Source organism: Megalobrama amblycephala, linkage group LG16, assembly GCF_018812025.1.
Source record: "Megalobrama amblycephala isolate DHTTF-2021 linkage group LG16, ASM1881202v1, whole genome shotgun sequence".
In the NCBI taxonomy this organism is placed as follows: Eukaryota; Metazoa; Chordata; class Actinopteri; order Cypriniformes; family Xenocyprididae; genus Megalobrama; species Megalobrama amblycephala.
Genome location: NC_063059.1, coordinates 22290117 through 22312198, shown reverse-complemented (window position 1 = coordinate 22312198; position 22082 = coordinate 22290117). Strand labels below are relative to the sequence as shown.

General features: G+C 37.5%; 1 protein-coding gene across 1 annotated transcript; it reads right to left on the bottom strand.

The window, feature by feature from the left end:
- Positions 1-865: 865 nt before the first annotated feature.
- Positions 866-20875, bottom strand: ppp2r1bb (protein phosphatase 2, regulatory subunit A, beta b). Its single transcript, XM_048160456.1, has 15 exons — positions 20719-20875; positions 19974-20064; positions 17602-17702; positions 17249-17481; positions 17001-17148; positions 14975-15130; positions 14773-14887; positions 14614-14684; positions 8744-8878; positions 7561-7734; positions 7173-7233; positions 2378-2532; positions 2125-2267; positions 1942-2033; positions 866-1836 (listed from the first exon to the last, which is right to left on the bottom strand). Exons 1-15 carry the CDS (start codon positions 20794-20796, stop codon positions 1820-1822), a joined length of 1770 nt encoding a protein of 589 aa, XP_048016413.1. The 5' UTR covers positions 20797-20875; the 3' UTR covers positions 866-1819.
- Between the last annotated feature and the right edge of the window lie 1207 nt (positions 20876-22082).

Sequence of the window (22082 nt, the reverse complement as noted above, 5' to 3'; positions counted from 1 at the left end):
GGTGTATTAGAGTTAAAAAATGATATAAATACTGTTCGGTTTCTCGCACAAACCGATCGTTTCGTGTCTTAGGACGTCAATGTGTCGTCACGATCCGCAGGGTTTAATTTGGACTTGTCTATGCAAGTTTTATTTGCTCTTATAGTAGAAGTTCCCATCCACTAGCATTATTTGACTGACAGACGGCAACGGTTGGAGTTAAAAATCATCATTTGTGTTCTACTGAAGAAACAAAGTCACCTACATCTTGGATGCGCTGGGGGTAAGCAGATAAACATCAAATTTTCATTTTTGGGTGAACTATCCCTTTAATGACAATGTATCAAGTACCCATGCAAACCATTGAGCTAAAAGTAACAACCCCTCAGAATTGTAAGAGTCCAAATTCAAATGATACAGGATATTTTAAATTTTTTAATTCTATGCAAGTGGTTCAATTTATTTATTTTTACACACACACACACACACACACACACACACACACACACACACACACACACACACACACACACACACACACACACAAAAAAAGATCTAGTCACATACTGAGTTTTAACAATGAATGCAGGTTAAATAAGCCACCGGATACTTCAGGAGAAGTGCCAGAGTGCAGCACCACCAGTTCCTGCCAAATTCAGTGACGAAAGCACGCAATCCAATGCGGTCGATAAGATCACTAGCCAGGTAACTGTAGAAAATGGTTCATCAGGAGACCAAAAACCTGATTCCACATTAATCTTTAAAATTATATAGGATGACAAACTCTTAGAGACGATATCTAACAGGTGTGACGCACAACCAGTTTCACTTAGAATTATGCAACGATTAGTCTGTGAGAGTGCGTCAAAAGAGGACAACAGCAAGATACGTAGTTCAAATGACTTTATTTAGTCCCAAAAGTACACAATTATCCCAAATGAGTTGAACAAAAACAGAGCTACAAGTTCTCATGATATTGACCATGAACAGAGGGTTTCCTAAGAATGCAGTAGGTGAAAGTTGTTCGTAACAATGAATGTTCAATTAAGTCGATAAAATCTGAGACAGTGTTTCTCCATGCCATCCCATCCAAAAAGAAAAAGAATTGAAAAAAACGTACAAAACTATAAATTGTACTATAACTACACATTTCATTGGCACAAGTCTATAAAGGGGGCTATTCAGGACCAACATGAGCACAAAAATGCAGGCTGCGTGAATTAAGTGAGCGATGTCCTTTAAGACACGTATCCCGTGTTAGGGCACAAATGATTCAATTATATGGTCCCTAGATGGAAAAAGCTCATGATAAAAGTTTGAAATCATTACATAAAGCAAAGCAATCTAACCATTCGCACAGAACACTATCTGGCCTGTGCACACAGAGGACACTCCAGTTAGACCGTTGTAAGCACATGAGATTTTTTTTCTCTCTGGAGAGGGAACACATGTAAACAATGTGCTGTGTGCTAGCAAATCTACCAAAGCAAATAAACAGGCATTTTGCACCATCTGCTACTGGCAGGATGAGCTCCGGTCTAAGAAAAGCAAAAAGCATGCTGAAGCAGGCATGTACAGATTACGATACGATCGCAATGGAATGGCTCATGGGGTGATGTTTGAGAAGAGCTATGCGCAAACTGTACAAGCATGCGAAGCTTAGCTGAGAACAGTGTTTGAGAGGTAAAACTCGACCATAAGTCCATCCTTTGATCATTCAATATCTTTGAGAATAAACAAAAACACACAGACGATACTTAATCAATTCAAAAAGAACAATAAATAGAATGCAACAGGTTTTGTGTTGTCAGTTTTTCACTGGATGTGGAGAGGAAGTCAGTCAAGCCAAGGCAAGAACTGCAGAGAGAGCAAAAAATAAATAAATAAACAGCATAGGGGAGAATGAAACCATGTTCTAAGAAAATTTATGTTTGAAGGTAAAAGAGATTAAGGGATAAGTACCACTTAAAGCCTCCTGAGCAAAGTACTTCACATCCATATCTTGGTCTGTGGCTAGTTTCTCCAGGACTGGTTTGACCTCTGCCTGCAGAGCACTGTGGGATACATCATTGTTAGTATTGCTTTGTTTTGTTCGCCAATACCATAAAGAGCAATAGGGTATAGGTAGCTATTATTTAAACAAACCTGCTGTCCAGAACTGGTCCGATCTTCTGTAAGCTCTTGGCTACGTTGAAGCGCACATTGGCCACTTGGTCAGTGGACATCTTGAGGACTACAGGCAACATGTGCTTGGTGGTGATTTCCTGTCCACATGCTTCAGACAGAGCCTGACCCAAATAAAGAATAAAACGACTTCCAGTTATTGCCATCTTGCCACACCAGGTACTGATGAAATGATTTCCCACAACTAGTTGGAGCAGGCGCCATTTATACTTACATTGATGCAGAAAAGAGTGGTCATCCTGTGCAGGTAGTTGGAATCATTGGCCATGCCAAGGACTTTGGGCACAATGGTGTTCTGGGCCCATTCTGCTCCAAACTTCTCCACCAGCTTCATTAGGTTGCAGGTAGCAGCCTCTCGGATGGCATACACTGCAAAACACGGCAAAGATGCTTCTGTTAACTTGCATGCTAACATCAATGCTGTGGGCCAAACAACATTTAGATACTTGTAATCAAATATTTCAGTCCATGCCGCCAGATTTAGTCCACTGCCATACAACTAGGGTTGCAAAATTCCAGGAATTTTCAAAGCTGGAAACTTTCCATGGGAATTAACGGGAATATATGGGAATAAACAGGGAATTTGCAAAATTGCAGGTTAGCCTATAACAGGGTACTTAAATGTAGTTGAAAAAAAATTTTCTTCAACCAGATTTAAATGCAATTTCAGGTAAATTTTTACCCTGCACATTCCTCAATCGCATTCACACAGCACACTACTTACTGCAGGGCTATTGAGGCCACACCCCTTGCATGCACTGTGCATTACCCCAGTCCATAACATGCACATTTGATCAAAAATACAGAAAAAAAAATAATATTGTGAAATATAACCACAATTTAAAATAATGGTTTTCTATTTTAATATTTAAATATAATTTCTGTGATGCAAAGCTGAATTTTCAGCATCATTACTCCAGTCTTCAGTGTCACATGATTCTTCAGAAGTTATTCTAATATGCTAATTTGATACTCAATTATCAATGTTGGAAACAGTTGTGCTGCTTAATATTTTTTTATAATCTGTGATACTTTTTTTCAGGATTCTTTGATGAATAATTTAAAGAACAGCATTTATTTAAAATAGAAATCTTTTGTAACAATATACACTACTGATCAAAATTTTGGGGTCAGTAATTTGTTTTCTCTTTTTTTTTTTTTGAAAGAAATTAAAACTTTTATTCAGCAAGGATGTGTGAAATTGATAAAAAGTGATATTAAAGTGATATTGTTAGAAAAGATTTCTATTTTGAACAAATGCTGTTCTTTTTAACTTTTTATTCAATGAATCATGAAAAAAGTATTACAGTTCCAAAACAATATTAAGCAGCACAACGGTTTCCAACATTGATAATAACTGAGTATCAAATCAGCATATTAGAATGATTTCTGAAGGATCATGTGACACTGAAATAAATAACATAATTGCTGCAATAAAAATATATTTGATGTATTTACTAAATTAGAATTAAATTAATGCAAAAAAATAACTTACGACTAAACAAAATGTTTATATTATTGTTTGTTTATGATACATTTTATATAACTATTATTAATTTATATAACATTTCCCAAAATTTCCAATTAATTCCCATAAATTCCCCTCAAGTTTCCAAATTGGAATATTTCCAAAATTCCCCAGGTTAAGCTCCCTTGAAAAGTTTCCGAAAACTTTCCGCCCCTTTGGAACCCTACATATAACATGAAGACACATTCTTCAGTGTGGAGAGCAAGTAGTCACTTATTTTTAGTCATTAAAAGTAAAGAACTAAAAGTAAAGAATTTTTTATTATTAGAAATTAGAAGGAAAGTATGGGAAATTTCATGTACAACTTAAAATTTCCATTTAAAGTCAAAACAATGATTTATGGATGGTCCCTTTAAGGGTTGAAGACAATCTTCCATTTATCAGTCCAGATTTTTATCCGCTAAACTCCACCACACTCTTTATCCAACAGAGGTCCACAAATTCACTTGTTTTTTCCCTCAAAGATGACTTGACATGAATTACGTACTTGTTCTGTAATATTTACTTTGCTATTTTCAGCTTTCCTGGCTTGTTTGATCAGATTTCTGGCATGAGATTTGGACCCAAGTGGGGTTAATCGACATTGTTTTGGTGGCCAGCATTACCTCCACAGATTACATTCCACCTGACTTCACAATAACTCCAATAGAGATGACAATCTAAGCAATTTAACCTTAATTCTGGGAAGAGTAAATATCTACAAACATCCTGTGAAATTGTGCATCACAAATCTACTAAACATCAGACGGGCGGCTCTTTTCAAACCAGTCTGACGATGACATAACCCCCTTTATCAAAAGGCTGAGAATTTGCCTGAGACAATCCTATTTAGAGTTTAAAATTCATGACAAATCCCCACCCATAGTCCTCACAGAGCTTACGAAAGAAAAAAGAAAAGTACTTCAAGTCAGCCAAAATGTGATGAGCACTCATGAAGTAGGTCAAGCTTTAAAATGGGGATTATAAAACACACACACACACATGAAATGAGACAATCCATTTGACACTGTGTACCTATTGCAGATGTGCCTGTGTGTATTTGTCAGAAAAATGAGTTCACATTTACACATGACAGAACCGATGATAGCGCCGCTTCGGCTCAGAGCTCTTATGTAAGACGACAGCACTGGCCCAGCGGCACAGGATATACAAGAACATTCCAGTGATGTAACCCATCTGGCCCTTTGTCTACAACTGTGTCAGAGTGTAATTGTGCGTGTGTGTGTGTGTGTGTGTGTGTGGTCAAGATCCTCACTGAAAATCACCATGCAAAACACCTCAACAGCTGGATCTACTCAGCGCATGGTTCAGAGTGAGATCATAACCATTCTGACAACCATTAAATTGAAGATTTACTAAGAGGCTCATCAATCTGAAACATTCATTACCACTGACATGCCAATCAAAACGAGATCAGCAGGCAGTTTAAAATTCTTATCTGTTCTAAAAAAAGAAGAAAAAAAAAAAAAAGTGGCACCACTAAGAGGCTGGATATCAGATATTGCAATGGCAAAGCTGAGTTTTCAACAGCCATTACTCGAATCTTTAGGGTCAAATATGCTGATTTAGTGCTTTTTTCCCCCCAGAATTCTTCTATGAAAATCTTTGTAAAATTATAAAGTCTTTACTGTCACTTTTCAGACCAACTGTCACATCAGACCAACTGCAAAAATCAGCAAAGACATTTGGAGACTATTTTAAGCAAAATAGTTGAAAGCCCTTCAATACAATCACATGTAATGCAACATAATTGCTTATTAATTTTGACAATACGTAGCGCTGACACCAAATTGCTCAGTGTTGGGTGACAATTACAGTACACACAAAGTCTGGTGATAATATTTTAAATCTTTCCAGAGATACAGCCTCAGATGCTATTTGGCATTATGCCATCAAATTCGTCGATACGGTAAAAACGGTTTTGTCTATCGACAATTTTTTTGCCGGCATGGTCTGAAGATGATCCGTCTCAAATTTTGTGAAAATCAGACAAACGTTCTAGGAGGAGTTCGAAAAAGTAGGTTTTTAAAGAAAATCGAAATGGTGGACAGGAAGTTCAGTGACAAAATTGGTATTTATGTTCTCGGCATGACCCAAGGAATCCATTAAGATTAAGTTTCATTATAATAGATTAAATAATCAAACACTATTAGCCTTTTTTGAAATTTCATTATAACTGACCACAATGTGGTGCTGTCTTGAAACTCTGAGTACCTTCAGGGTTAGTGCCAATGGCACTTACCGAGATTATCGTAATATGCAAATACGTTCGTAAAATATAGCATTTTATGACAAAATTCAAAATGGTTGACGACCAAAATGGCTGATAAAGGAAAACCAATAGGTATTGTTCAACTCGGCATGCTGCACCGAATTCAAGACCAGATTTGGCCAAACCGTTCAGAAGTAATAAGCGAAAAACAGCCATTTTTCATATCTCCTGACCACTAAATGGCACTCTGCCAAAACTGTGCCTCAGGTCATGGTTGTCATAACACAGAGCAAGTTTGGTCTGAACACATTAAAGCGTTGCAGAGATATAGCCTCACATTTATTTTGGCCTGCTCTCCGTCGAATTCGTTCACAAATTATTCAAGAACGGTTTGACGAATCAACTTGAATTCCATAACTTTTTGTCAACATGATATGAAGATGACCTGGTTCAATTTTCATGAAATTGGAGCAACGGTCTAGGAGGAGTCTGAAAAAGGTAGTTTTTTCTGAAAATTCAAAATGGTGGTAAAATTTGCATGACATGCACTCAAATCATCTTGAGTCAAGGAATCAGTGGAAAGAATTTTTGTTTCTTGTTTCTGTTTGCCCTTATGGTTCAAAAGTTATCAGCATAAACATGAGTGCAACTTTAAACAGTTGGTGGCACTAGAGAGATTCAGTTAGAGACTCCAAAATCGCTGTTGTTAATGTTTAGACTGTCCTCTATCTGTGTGCCAAATTTCATAACTTTCCCACAAGTTATTCTATTGGCTGCCATAGACTTCAAGAGCAGAAGAAGAAGAATGCCAATGATTACAATACATTGTGCTTGGCCCCTAATAAAGTAAGGAGTCAAGCACAATGTAATACAATTACATTGTGCTTGGCCCCTAATAAAGAAAGACAGACAGAAAGACACACATAGGTAAAAGCGAGAGAAGGGAAAAAAAGAAAAAAAAGAGAGATGAACAGTGGTTGTGAGTTATCTTATCAAACTCTTGAAATTGGCCAAGAGAGCAGAGCAGAAACTTCTAGAGATACATGTGTGTTTCTCTTTCTCCTTTTGGGGAAGGAGTAGGACAAGCAAAGGCAACTGCTTCACATCTTGGCTGTGCTATCTTCAAATGTAAGCAAATGCATCTGCTCGAACTTATACAGTTTAAACGTTTTGGTTCATTGTTGTCAATAACTCAATGCATCTTTTTACATTACTCCAGTACTCAAAGGAATCATCATACACTGGAAAAAGAGGACCCAGAAGACCTACCGTGATCAATGAGCCATGCCATGCACAGGGAATTCAACTTCTCATCGAAAAACTCCACTCCCTAGCAACAAAGTTGGAATATAGTTCAATTTCATGCAGTTAAATGGAATATTTAGCTGAAAAATAAAAACATTTTCAAGCATTTCCAAATCAGTTTGTTAGTTTACTCCTTTTGAAAGAGCTGCTAAACATTTACTTGCATTGTATGGAAAAGATTCCTACTTTTTTTTTTTTTTTTACAGAATGAAGAACATTCAACAGGTTTGAAACTTGAGCTTAAGTAAATGACAGAATATTTATTTTTGAGCCCAAAGGCGGCAGCAGACAATTCTTCAGTCCAGATACAACTAATCGATCTCTTAGCAATGCGAGAGTAGCTCAGACTCACCAGTTGGCCAGCCAGCAATGGCATGTACTCAATGATGGCCAGTCGAACCCTCCACTTGGCATCCTCAGCCAGCTCCACTATAGCTGGCAGCAGAGACTGAGAGAGCTGCCGGATCCCGATCACCTCATTCACACAGTCCAAATTAGAAATGATGTTCAGACGCACCTCAGGGCACTACAGGGAAATAGAAATTAGAATACCACTTTATATTTATCTATGAATAAAAATCAATAAAGTAAATGTATTAATCTTTAAATAGCTTGATAAATTAATCAATTTCATTTTAAATAATACATTTGTTTTTCAAGGAAGGATTAAACAAGGATGGCCTGATAACAAAATATTAACCAAAAAGTTTTTTTTTAACTTACAATAAACATGAAAAGATGAATCAGGCCAGTAATAAGACTGGTGTATTAAACATGTCTTGAAGAAAGTAAACATAGGCAACATTAATTTTATGGCTTTAAAGTCTTCATAATTTCTTGCATTTATACGAGTAAAAGTCATATGTATGAATTTAACTGAAAAGGAAAGGGTCTCCTTTTATATTTCCTTAAAAGGCTCCAGGAGGACGCCACACTCATGCGATATTGTTACAGCGCACGCATACACGCTGCCAAATATTTGATGACTTGCTTGAGCAAGTGCACTTTGGTGATGACTGACTAAAATCCAAACAACAAAGTTTGTTAGTCAAACAGAGCTGGACGGATAAGCGGCCAATGGAAATACACTTCAGGACAGAATTCACAGAATCCAGCTCTTAACATTTTCAGATTGTGTGTTTGACAATCGAGAGGAGTCCAATAAAACAGAAGGGAACACAAACACAGGAGGAAAGCGTTTGGATGGGTTTTGGTTTTGGCATGGCCTAGCTGAAAGCTGAGGCCAAAGTTCAACTTCATTTAAAAACAGACTAAGAGTTTATTACTACAATCTAAAAGCTAATACGTCTCAGAGAGTGGTTGTGGACGAGAGCCCAATAAAAGGAACATCAATCAAGGACTTTAGTGAAGATCATTTAGGAAACATCCCTTAAGCCCAACACAAGGTGACCTATCAGACCTGGAAAATGAACATCTGTTGTCTCGGTTCTAGAACAATCATAAGGAGCTTTAACCACAGGAGGAAGAAGAGAGACAAACAGATGAAAGACTGGGCCGAGCTCCAGGTGGGTTACCTCGTCCTTCAGTTGGGCCAGGAAAAGAGGCAACAGATGTTCTACGGTGTTGTCCTTGCCCAAGATGGTAGAGAGACCCATGATGACAGAAGCCAGGGCAGACTTCACATGCTGGTTTGTGTCAGACACCAGCTCCTGTTGAGAGAAGAGAACGAGGCTTGAGGGCTTTGAAATCAAGCTATTCTTCTACAAGTAGCTGTAATCAGAGAGATGGTGATTGTAGGATGGGGTGGAAAATAAATATACAACAACAACAATTATTATTAATAATAATAAATAACACTTCATTAGGGGCCAAGCACCGAAGGTGCTTAGGCACCTATTGTTATTGTTGGCGTTCCGTACGCTTATTATTCTTCTTCTTCTTCTTCTTCTTCCGCTCTTGAAGTCTATGGCAGCCCATAGAACCGCTTGCGGGAAAGTTGTGAAATTTGGCACACAGTTAGAGGACAGAATGACCTTTGTCCATAGCAAATTTGGAGTCTCTAACTCAATCCCTCTAGCGCCACCAGCTGTCCAAAGTTGCACTTATGTTTATGCTAATAACTTTTGAACCATAAGGGCTAGAAACAAACTTCTTTTTTCCTCTGATTCATTGGGTCAAGACGAATCGATTGTACCATATGACGTCATTTTCCGTCATGAAAAATTTTCCGCCATTTTGAATTTTCTGAAAAACCTACTTTTTCGAACTCCTCCTAGGCCGTTAGTCCGATTTTCATGAAAATTGAACCAGATCATCTTCAGACAATGGTGACAAAAAGTTATGGAATTCAAGTCGATTGCCCAAACCGTTTTCGAAAAACACACGAACGAATTGTACATAGCGCTTGCGAAAATAGAAGTAAGGCTGTATCTCTGCAACACTTTATCATATTCAGACCAAACTTGGTACATGTCATGACAAGCATGACCTGAGGCATCATACAGTGTTTCGGCGCAGCGCCACCTACTGGAGTGGAGATATGAAAAATTGATGTTTTTGCTTATAACTTCTGATGGGTTTGTCCAAAAATCATAAATTTGGTCTCGTTGGATTCAGAGCATCATGCCGAGTCGAATGTTACCCAATTTTCCCATATCAGACATTTTGGCCGTCGGCCATTTTGAATTTTGTTCTAAAATGCTGTATTTTACGAACGCATTAGCGTATCTTTACAAAACTCGGTATGTCATCAGCTCAATGCCCTGAAGGAGCCTGAGAATTTTCAGACCAGCGCCACCTTGTGGTCAAAAGTTATAACAAAATTTACGAAAATGCTAATAACTTTTGATTATATCAACCGATTGTAATGAAACTGGTCTCAGTAGATTCCTTGGGTCATGCTGAGAACAAAGATATCAAATTTGCCATAGTCAGCTGAACTTCCTGTCCGCCATATTGTTTTTCTTTAAAAACCTACTTTTTCGAACTCCTCCTAGACCGTTGCTCCGATTTTCACCAAAATTGAACCGTATCATCTTCAGACCATGCCGACAAAAAGTTATGGATTTCAAGTCGATAAGTCAAACCGTTTTCGTATGCCGGAGCAAAGAATTTGAGATATGATGCAAAAATTACTCTTGAAGCTGTATCTCTACAATGCTTTGACATATTCAGACCAAACTTGGTATGTGTCTTCACAAGCATGACCTGAGGCATCATACATTGTTTCGGCACAGCGCCACCTACTGGAGTGGAGATATGAATTTTTTTTATTTTTGCTTATAACTTCTGATGGGTTTGACCAAAATTCATCAATTTGGCATGGGTCATCAGGACAATGCCCTGAAGGAGCCTGAGAAGTTTCGGCACTGCGCCACCTTGTGGTCAAAAGTTATAACAAAATTTACAAAAATGCTAATAAGTTTTGACTATATTAACTGATTGTAATGAAACTGGTCTCTGTAGATTTCTTGGGTCATGCTGAGAACATAGATATCAAATTTGCCATAGTCAGCTGAACTTCCTGTCCGCCATATTGTTTTACTTTAAAAACCTACTTTTTCGAACTCCTCCTAGACCGTTGCTCCGATTTTCACCAAAATTGAACCGTATCATCTTCAGACCATGCCGACAAAAAGTTATGGATTTCAAGTCGATAAGTCAAACCGTTTTCGTATACCAGAGCAAACAATTTGAGATATGATGCAAAAATGACTCTTGCAGCTGTATCTCTGCAATGCTTTATCATATTCAGACCAAACTTGGTACGTGTCATCACAAGCATGACCTGAGGCATCATACAGTGTTTCGGCACAGCGCCACCTACTGGAGTGGAGATATGAAAAATGGCTATTTTTGCTTATAACTTCTGATGGGTTTGACCAAAATTCATAAATTTGGTATGGGTCATCAGGACAATGCCCTGAAAGAGCCCGAGAAGTTTTGGACCAGCACCACCTTGTGGTCAAAAGTTATAACAAACTTGACAAAAATTCTAATAACTTTTTTTTTCTAATTGCTCACTGCTGCTGTTGGTCTGATGCTCCCAGCCATGTTGGCTGGCTTCTTGTGCCGTTTTTGTGCTTGGCCCCGTAATTGCTGCTTGCAGCTATATTTATTGTTATTATAGTCATTATTGTTAATTAAAACAAGATACTTATTTTTATATTAATATATTAACAACAGCAATTATTTTCAATATATTATTAATAACATTATATTAGCGATGATTTATTATTAATAGTAATAGTAATTGTTAATTAACATAGTAAGTAATATTATAAAACAACAACATATCAATTCTGAATCTACAGAAAATAGTCAAAAATCAATCAAAAAATAAATTATGTCTACTTTACAGACAATGTGGCAACGAGCCAATCATACTGCTCACCTACGCTATTGCTGAAAAACAATGCATCTGAAATAGTTTAGAATCAAATCATGACTCACTACACTGACTCATTTGGTGCCTAAACATTCCCTACACCATTGCTGGAGTCTTTGAAGAAAGACAGCACCACGGTGAGGTCCATCTGAGCCTGAAAACCTGGACAATTATTTGCTTGAAAAACATTGCAGAGGGTCCAAAATCCTACATTATCTTTGATCTGATGTTTCAGCGAGCAGCTTGTATGGATAGGCTAATTGCAGATCACATCTGCTGACAAAGTAAGCAGAAAGCTGTTTGTATCTGCGAGGAAGGATCTGCTTGCATAAGCTTATTAACAGATATCAAACATCAGGTCATGAGACTGTCAGGCCACTTATGAGCAAAGAACGCCTTGTGAAGCTCAAGTGAGCACACACCGAAGGCTGTTCCACTGTTCTTTGTAGTCCAAATAAGGAAAAAGAAAAAAAAAAAAAAAGTCCTGCCCTGAACTGACTGCTTAGTCTCAAATCCTATTTCCATAAGACAATAACTACAAATGGAAAAATTAAGGACCAATTACACCATATGTGCCATGCGAATCATTCCAGCTCTCTGGACAAACTGATTGATTAAATTCATACCATGTCAACAATAGTTACTACAGTAAAATCTTGATACATTAATAAGGCATCTTATTCAAAAAAAAGTATAAGAAGCTTTTGTTGTCATTTTTGTTTAACCTTTTTTGGTAGGGGTGGAAAGTTGTGACTAATACCTAGGGTTAGGTACTGAACTCTTTACTTTTTAGGGCACCGACCGAATTACGTCGGTAGTACCGAGTACCAACTCGCATTAAATCATTTGGTGCCAAATTTTGGTACCTGGCGTGAGAGTAAAGTACTTTAGAAAGAGAGACCATGTGACTTGTTCAAACAACACACAGGGCAATGGCTAAATGTTCTGAAGTGTGGTTACATTTCACAAAATTAGATGCAGACTGAGACAACGCTATTTGAATTGCAATATGTCCATAACCTGAAACGCACTCCAGTCCGTATATGATCTATAATCCACGCTGCGAGCGCTGTTAATCTCATCGTGCCGTTCCGCGCAGAAACCGCTCTCAATGTTATATGCTAAATAATGTAATTTTAGTATAATTAATATAATGCGTTCTCATGCATACTACAGCGCATACATAAGTTGATTTTTTCTAGTGTGTAAAATTTCTAAAATAAAAAAAAAAGTTGAAATTGAGTTTTTTTTTTTTTTTTCTTCACTAAAATAAATGTTTGTTATTACACAGAGAGTAAAGTACCAAAAAAAAGGTACTGTTGGGTTCCAGCACCGAATTTCAGGTACCAATACTGTTAGTGGTAACGGTTAAAATGTGAACGGTACCCAACCCTATTATTATCAAACTACCAGAGTTTCAACATTTTTGGCAGAAAATATAGTTCAACTGTACAGTTTTTTTTTTTTTTTTAAAGATTTATTTTTGCCGTTTTTGCCTTTATTATGATAGGACAGTGATTATACAGGAAGCGAAGTGGGGAGAGAGAGAGAGAGAGAGAGAGAGAGAGAGAGAGAGAGAGAGAGAGAGAGAGAGAGAGAGAGAGAGAGAGAGAGAGAGAGAGAGAGAGAGAGAGAGAGAGAGAGAGAGAGAGAGAGAGAGAGAGCGCGTCAGGAAAGGACCACGAGCCGGGACTCGAACTCGGGTCGGCGGAAGCACATTGGCACTTACATGTTTCGGCGCGTTGCCCATGAGGCCATCGGCGCTGACTCAACTCTACATTTTATATAACCCTGTGACGGAATGCGACACCCCCGAAATATCTGGAGGTGGTAACAACCGTTTTTGAAGTCAAACGATCATTGCTACTCCCGAGAGACTCACGGGTCAACATCCAGATGTCTGATTTAAAGTACAAACAGACATTACATTCATCCTAACGAGTAGTAGCTGAGGTAAATAACCGCAATTTTAACCCTTCCAGGGTCAAATTTAACGCTTTAACTCGTCTATGCTGGCATATGACCATGGTATAACCGGAATAAATCCACAGCTAGCTGTGCATTACATTATTTTAATGCACTCTGCTTTGCATCAGATGGTTTTTTGCATCTACATCATGCATTAAAATCATTTAATGCACAGATAACCATTGATTATCAATTAATTAAAACCTTGATAAACAGCAGTATTTAGCCAAAAATGTATTCAACTAATTGTACAAAAAATGCCTTTAAATAATTGTGAGAAACAAATTAATTCAAAACGTCAAAATGAATCGAGTTAAAACAAATTAGATCATTTTAACCTGTTTAATTTGTTATATCCGATTCATTTAGACTTGATAAAATAGTGTTTATTAAGTGAATTGGTTTAGGGAGGAGGGACAAATATTTCAACCTGAATTGTTTCCAGACATCCACACACTGCATTTCCACTATTTATTTATAAAATATCATTTCACTCCCTCTGGTACCATGATTCAGTCAGTCACAGGCATTTACTGTACCAGGAAATAAAAATAATAAAAACCTAATCCTAGCCTGATGCTACAGTAAACCTAGAGACAGACTGCTGACATGGGATCACTAATGGGTGTAACGGATAACAACAGTGACCCCTGCTGCCCATGACCTCAGAGAGGATGGACAATTCAATGACAAAAAGTTTACTCACCGGCTGATGATGACATAAATAAATGAGTGAACTCTGGTAATTTGTATGGATGGGGCATAAACCCTAGTCTGTATATTTGAATTCATGTTTGAAGTATGAACCTCATTAGTGCAATTATTCTGTCATAAATTAAAACATTAAATTACCACTTGTTTACAGCAAAGATGTAAACACCCCCAAAAATAACACAAAAACAACCAGACCTGCTGCAAGATCTCTTGCAGAGACAACCTGGACACCTTCCCAGATATGATATCACATTATCAGAAAACAAGCTTGAGTTTTCTAGGTACCCCCCCCAGAGAACTTGGCCGTCACCGTGCAGCATAACTGTTCAGCCACACGCAATTTCATAAACAAGTGGGCGAGATTAAAATGTGTACCTTGACGCATGGCAGAATATGAGTCATGATGATGGTCTCCCTGCTGTCTTCAGGCAAATTTTCACAGAATACTGCAGAGATAAACAGGCCATGAAATAATGTTGTGGCTGTTTTCATAGAGAAATCAGGCTTTGGGAAGCTGGCAGAGGGACACCTCACCTTTCACCTTGTTGGCAGCAGCAGCCCGGACCTCTGCCTCGCAGTCTTTCAACAAGTTCTGGAACGCCGGGACCAGATCGTTCTTAGTGATCTCTGGGCCAACTGCTTTTTGCAACTTTACACAAACACAAAAACATCCAGTTAGTCTAAGTCTCGTAGGAAACGTGGATAACGGCCAAATATGCGTTTCATAAGTACCCACTTCTGAGAATTTGTCTGCCACCATGTAGCGCACCCTCCAGGACTTGTCCTCTGCGGCCTGACGTAACGTGGGCATGACCAGAGCCTCCAAGTCTTCCTGTGGCAGGAGAGTGGCAATGCTGACACCAGCTTCTACCGCCAAAAGACGCACAGAGTCCTGCAGAGAAAAGTAAACGTCTGGGTCAATGACAAAATAGAACACCCACGGGAAGGAAAAAATAAATAAAAAAGAACAATCTTTTAAAAATCTTGTTTAAAACATATGTGCCAAGTTCTTGGAAATGTTGGTTTTGAAAAATGCATATACAATTAGGAAAAGTTTCAATTTAATGACTCTAGAAATGTCATGTGTGGTGTAACCAAGTAAAAAAAGGTAATGACATAAGTAATGACATTTTCCTGAATCTTAGTCATTATTTTTAAGTTTAAATATTTTTCAATGTTTTAATAAACAATTAGAAAAAAATGTGTGTGTGGGTAGTGACTGATTACATGCAATCTGGATTACGTAATTCGATTCCTAAAACTAAGTACTTGATTATATTACGTTTTTAAATTCATATACGTTATAAAATAATAATACGTTATAAAATCAGACTACAGTTACTTTTTTATTGATTACATGATATTCTCATAGTGGCAGTAAATTATTCATAATTCATTGATTCTCCCTACTGTTTTTAGTTGAGCAACATAACACGACCAAGGGAGCTGTTTTGACGAATATTATCATGACTGCAAATGTAACATTTATTTTATATATCAATAAACAAGTAGTTAATATTAAGTCACTTACATTTTAGACAGACACAATATTGACTGTTTTTGTTCTGTTTCACCAATGAAAATAAGTCCAAACAAAGATCACAGCAGAACTACTGTGCATTCTCAAAGCAACAGCATTGTTTTGTTACTGAATGATCCGAACGAATCGGTTGAGTGAATGACTCAATGACTCACACATTAAAGGGATAGTTCACCCAAAAATGAAAATTTGATGTTTATCTGCTTACCCCCAGCGCATCCAAGATGTAGGTGTCTTTGTTTCTTCAGTAGAACACAAATGATGATTTTTAACTCCAACCGTTGCCGTCTGTCAGTCAAATAATGCTAGTGGATGGGAACTTCTACTATAAGAGTAAATAAAACTTGCATAGACAAGTCCAAATTAAACCCTGCGGCATGTGACGGCACATTGATCTCCTAAGACACGAAACGATCGGTTTGTGCGAGAAACCGAACAAGTATTTATATAATTTTTTACCTCTAATACACCACAATGTCCAACTGCATTCATCACTCGATTCGTTTGGTCTGATCGCGCTCTGACAACGACAGTGATGTCTCACGCATATACTTCAATGAGAGCGAGACATCACTGCCAATGTCAGAGCGCGATCAGACCTTACTAACGAGTGCTGCACACGGTTGGACATAGTGGTGTAATGGAGTTAAAAAATGATATAAATACTGTTCGGTTTCTCGCACAAACTGATCGTTTCATGTCTTAGGACATCAATGTGTCGTCACGAGCCGCAGGGTTTAATTTGGACTTGTCTATGCAAGGTTTTATTTACTCTTATAGTAGAAGTTCCCATCCACTAGCATTATTCATCATCATTCATCAAAAATCATCATTTGTGTTCTACTGAAGAAACAAAGTCACCTACATCTTGGATGCGCTGGGGGTAAGCAGATAAACATCAAATTTTCATTTTTGGGTGAACTATCCCTTTAAGTGACTTGCCGCCACCTACTGGCAGTTTAGTTTCATGTTTAAAAGTATCATTGCATTTTTCTTATTTACACATTCAAAAATTTAAAACATTAATCTTATAACCTTATTTATTGCAGTTTTGTAGTAATTTTTGTAATTCTGCAGTGTAAATTATTTTATTTGATTGGTACCAATCAAATTTATTTGATTACGAATTTATTGACCAAATGTAAGAATTTACATACACTTAGAATTTATAAATAACGCCCTGGGGTAAATATCAAAAACTTGCAAATGTGTACCAGCGTACCTGCTCATCAGATGCTAGTGCTGTAAAGAGAGGAATGATGTCACTCTTAACATAGTCCAGCTCCAGAACCTTCGCAAACTCGCCTAGCTTAGAGGCGGCGGCACGACGCACCATGGGAGTGTCGTCCGAGCAAAGTGTGCGGAAGTGCCTGTAAAGACAACCATATCAATAAATACTAAACATGACCACAGTAATCAAGGTGACGCTGAAAGTGTATGTCATAAAAACAACGCATCATTTGAACTTACTGACGAATTTCCGCTTTAACGGTACTGGACACACGTGGGTAGCAGACGCTAAACAGCCCGCAGGCAGACGTTCGGGAGGTGAACCAGTCCCCGCTGGCCAAACGCTTCACAAGTGGTACAAAATGCACCTCTAGGTCTACAGGGGAATGTTCCTGAGAGATCTTTCGCAGAGACTCCACGGCCTTGTCCCGCACGACCGTTTCCTCCACTGTGGCCAAACTCTCCAGGGGAGGCTGAGGAGAAAAAGTGCAGGATGAAAATATGCATAGGGGTGTGTTTTGACTCTAGATAATACATTGCTTAAATCTGATCTGGTCATTATTTAACTGAATTATTTGCCTCTTATCACTTACTAAGAGACAGTGCACAAACTCTGGGCCTCCAACAAGTACAGTGAAGCTCCCGAGCTGCTCAGCCAAGGCAAGAAGAACTTCATCCTCATCATAAATGGTGTCTACAGATGAAGGCATGTCAGGTTAGCTAATTTACATTTTAAATTTTAATACTTACCAAAAGCAAGTGTAACCTTGCGTTCACACTGCCGAGAGCGTCAAAGTGACAGGAAGTCATTAATTTTCAATGTGAGCCGGCGCGAGCGTCGAGGAGAGTTGAAGTCAGGTCAACTTTATGGTAATGAGCTATGACGCAGTTCGGTGGCAACCAATCAGAATGCAGAGGTCCTCGCTTGAGAGGATTCCGATTGGTTGCCACAACTTCTCATTTACTTTGACCCTTCCGCCGGTGGCGGTTTGAACGCACAGTACAGTGTTGTTGGCAGGGCAGCCAGGGCAAATTTTGACGCTCTCGTCGGCGGTGGTGTGAATGCACAGTAACTGATGTCAAGATCTTTGAAAGAACATCAAAGGGCACATAAATAACAGTACAACCATTACAAAATATATATTTTTTACTAGATTCTCTCTTCCCATGCATTTCAGTATATTTAATTGTACATATGTTTTTTGGATGTAAGAGTAGTTTTATGAAAACAAACATAAAACCCAATTAATATACCAAAAGTTTGCTTGTGAACCAAGAGAAAACCCAGTCTGAATAGTCTCTTTAGTCCCAGTCTCTTTAATAGGCTCTGTCTATTAAGTGCCGCTCCATTTGAAAGCAGGTGATGGCGATTTAGCGGTAATCAGGGAACCGGCTTTACTGACGAAATGCGCGTGACAATTGCATGCGATATATCCCCCAGCCCTAATGAGTGCACGCATACACTACGTAACGTAGTCTAGTAGGTTAGACTAGTGCGTGTGCATATTTATAGTGTACGCTTTCAAATGCCTTTAGAATGCCCCAGAATTCAAGATTAAGGGCAAAAATGCTCCTGTATATATTTCATTAATTATATAATTTAATATAGTTAACCAATATTATGCAAAGAGCGCCGTTTTTCTCCAAATATTAGCATGATTACAAATGTGATATTGATTTTATTCAGCGTACAGTTTAATGAACAAGAACTTAATATCAAGTGACTTACATTTTAGACACCAAACCGCCAGTTTCACTATTTTGCCAACGAAAATAGTTTCAAACAAAGTTCACAGCATTGTTTTGCGTCTCTGAGCAACACTTTCTGAATGAATCAGCCGTTTGAATGAATCGGTTGAATCTCAATGATTCGCTCATTAACAGTGATTCGCTGCCACCTACTGGCGGGTTTAATTTCACATTTAAAGTGTCTTCATCTTTTTTAATAATTTCAAATAACAGTATTTAACGTTTTATATTTTCAACATTAAAAACATTTTTATGCATCTGTAACTGTTCTTGACTGATTAACAAAGTTTAATCTATTCTATAGTTACACATTAGATTACAATTTCTGTACCTGAAAATCTCCTGTTTAATTCTACATGAAAGATTTGAAAAGCACCATTTATTTCATTTATGTTTGTTCTGTTGTATTTATTTTTGCTATTAGTCATAATTTGATTATTTGTTACCATTTTATTACTTACTGTTTATTTGTCTAACAATATTTAAAATATAAGTTAATCTAGTAGCTTTTGGTGTCATAACCCTGTTTATTGAGGTTAAATGTAACAAAGACAACAATAACAATAACTATGCTTATTTTATAGGCCCATTTTCTTGTCTTTTACTAATTTTTTGTTGTGGGGCCAGTGAAAATTTTGGCAGGGCAAGTAAAAATTAGAACCACTGGCCTGACCAGGCAAGTAGAAAAAAATCCTTAGCGTTGAGTCCTGCTGATATTTTAGTATAAATTAAAATTTCTATTATAAACACATTTAAAAAAAAAAATAATAATAATAATAATAATAATAATAACGATAGTTATAGTGAACGATTCATTCATTCACTGCATTTAAAAAAAAAAAAAAAAAAAGATTAATTAAAATGTCCTAACTTGATCTTCCGATGAAACCAAAGACACAACATGGAAGAAAACATCTGTTGCTACTTCTGTTACATCACCACTATTATTGCAAATAAAAAAAAACAATACATTAATTTCCAATATTTGTTGTGGAGAAAATATTATAAATATTATAAAATATTATGATGTATTCCTTGTATTAGGGGAAAAAAAATCAGATCACTTCAGATCAAAAAAAAAAAAAAAAACTGACTAAGCAATGATTAAAAAATAAAAGCTATTTAGCCATTCATTTGCATCAGAAATCAAAGATTTAAAATGATTGTCAATGGTTCAGAATCAGAGTGAATGCAGATGGATGGATTGAATTCTTACCAGTGAGGAAGGGCAGAAGTTCAGTCCTTGTTCTCTCCACACCCAGTGCCAGAGCAATAGTGGACAACTTCTTAATACTGTTCAACCGCAACTGAGGATGTGCACAGATTTACATTAATAGTGACTAAAAAAAGGATGCAACCCTGCCTTAAATGATGTTTTATTACTTTATGCATACATATGTAGGTCAGTGGCTCTAATTGATAGTACTGGAGGACACTTGAGGTCCTCAACACTGCACATTTTGGATGACTCCTTCACACCCATCATTAGTAGAGGCTTCAAGAGCTGACTTGGGTGTGTCAGGTAAGGTAGACATAGAAAATGTGATCTGAATCTAGAACCATAGAGCTGGATAATGTCAAACTCGAGGCGTGTACACCTTTTAACACGCCAAAAATGCCGTCAAAGTAGGCAGTTCACAACGTTTTTTTGTTTTTTTTTTTTTTAGATAACGTACAGCCATTCAATTTCAGGATTATTATGACGGCCAACTTCTATCCACAGGTTTCATTCTATGGATCAAGTATGAATTAAAAAAAACACCTTGATGCAATTTGATACTTTTCTGGAAAAAAAAAGTACAAGGAGTAAACATAAGGAGAAGAAAAAGCGAGTTCTTTTGTAAATGAATCGCTGTATGAGAACCTCGGTTAGCGGGTAACTTAATGATGGAGGACGCTAATAAAACGCGATTTTTTAATACACATAAATCAAACACAGCTTATCTTAGACTAATGTCTACCTGAACATCTTCATTTCTCAGTTCATCGATTAAAACCGCGATGGGATAAAGCGAATCGTCTCCCTCTGCTCCTGCCATTTTTAGACCTGGATGATCACCGCAGAGAAGCTGCGCTGCACTATTTCCGCCCGACAGAGGCTGATGGGAAAACACCCAACAAATTTAAAGTCCTGTTACTGAGCGAGGCCTGCATAGGCCTACATAAAAAATAAATAACACAAAAATAAAAAATGACAAAAAAAGGCTATAATGGTTGCAATATAATATAAATATATTGATTAATATATTTTAAAGTCAGAGGCTAATTCACGTTGAGTTCCTTCTGGAATTTCCTATGGGTTTTTAGAATGGCAGTTTTGGATTTATGAGTAAGATAAGGACTTTCACACTCTGATTTACAACATGAATTTCAGACAGTCATACCTAAAAGGTAAACTCTTTAAACTTTAAAAACCTAAGTTCAATTTAAAAACAACGTTCATCTGATTCCCGAAGCACATAAAATTAAATTCATGGTAGTAGTTGTCGTCTTTTGTAGAAACTTGTTAGCAACTAAATACCATAGACTGTGGTAAAAAAACAAAAAAAACAACAGCACCTTTGAAATTCATTTCTATTCAATGAAAGTGAACAGCTCACTAATGGGAAAAGATTTAAAATAGCTGAAATATAGCATATGAGTCATATGCACTATTGTAGAATACTTTTATAGTGAAGTTGAGTAAAAAATGTGACCGAATGTTTATTTTTGTGTGAATCACTAAAAAGTTCACAAGATACTGGTTGAAAGGTTTTAAGGTTATTGTTAAAGGGTTAGTGCACCCAAAAATGAAAATTCTGTCATTAATTGCTCACCTTCATGTTGTTCCAAACCCGTAAGACCTTTGTTCATCTTCAGAACACAAATTAATATATTTTTGATGAAATCTGAGTGGTTTCTGATCCTCATAGAAAGCAATGTAATGTCCACATTCAAGGTCCAGAAAGGTAATAAAGACCTCGTTAAAATAGTCCAGTGGACTACAGTAGTTCAACCTTAGTGTTATGAAGCGATAATGATCGGCTCCTGCAACGTGAAAAGCGTCGGCCAATAATGAGTCGGCGTTCTGTATTCAACTTACAAAGAAAGTGTAAACTGGTGTCATATCAGTTAAGCTTTTTCCGTAAGTTGAATAGTGAAGGCCTAGGACGTATAGTGTAAGGGTGTACTCACACTAGGCACGGTTGCCTTGAACCGAGCCCGAGCGCGATTGTCCCCACTCCCCCGCTGACCTTCACTCATATTGCACTTAACGTTCCAGGCCAGAGCACGCTTACGTCATATATGATGCAACTTTTTGAATGGAAGAAAACAGGCAATGCAC

Coding starts and splice junctions, on each gene's coding strand:
- ppp2r1bb (XM_048160456.1), bottom strand. CDS start 20,796: ATGGCAGGAGCAGAGGGAGACGATTCGCTTTATCCCATCGCGGTTTTA. Junction 17,482..17,601: donor AGTTTGTGCACTGTCTCTTA/GTAAGTGATAAG, acceptor TTTTCTCCTCAG/CCTCCCCTGGAGAGTTTGGC. Junction 7,735..8,743: donor TGGCCCAACTGAAGGACGAG/GTAACCCACCTG, acceptor ATTTCCCTGTAG/TGCCCTGAGGTGCGTCTGAA.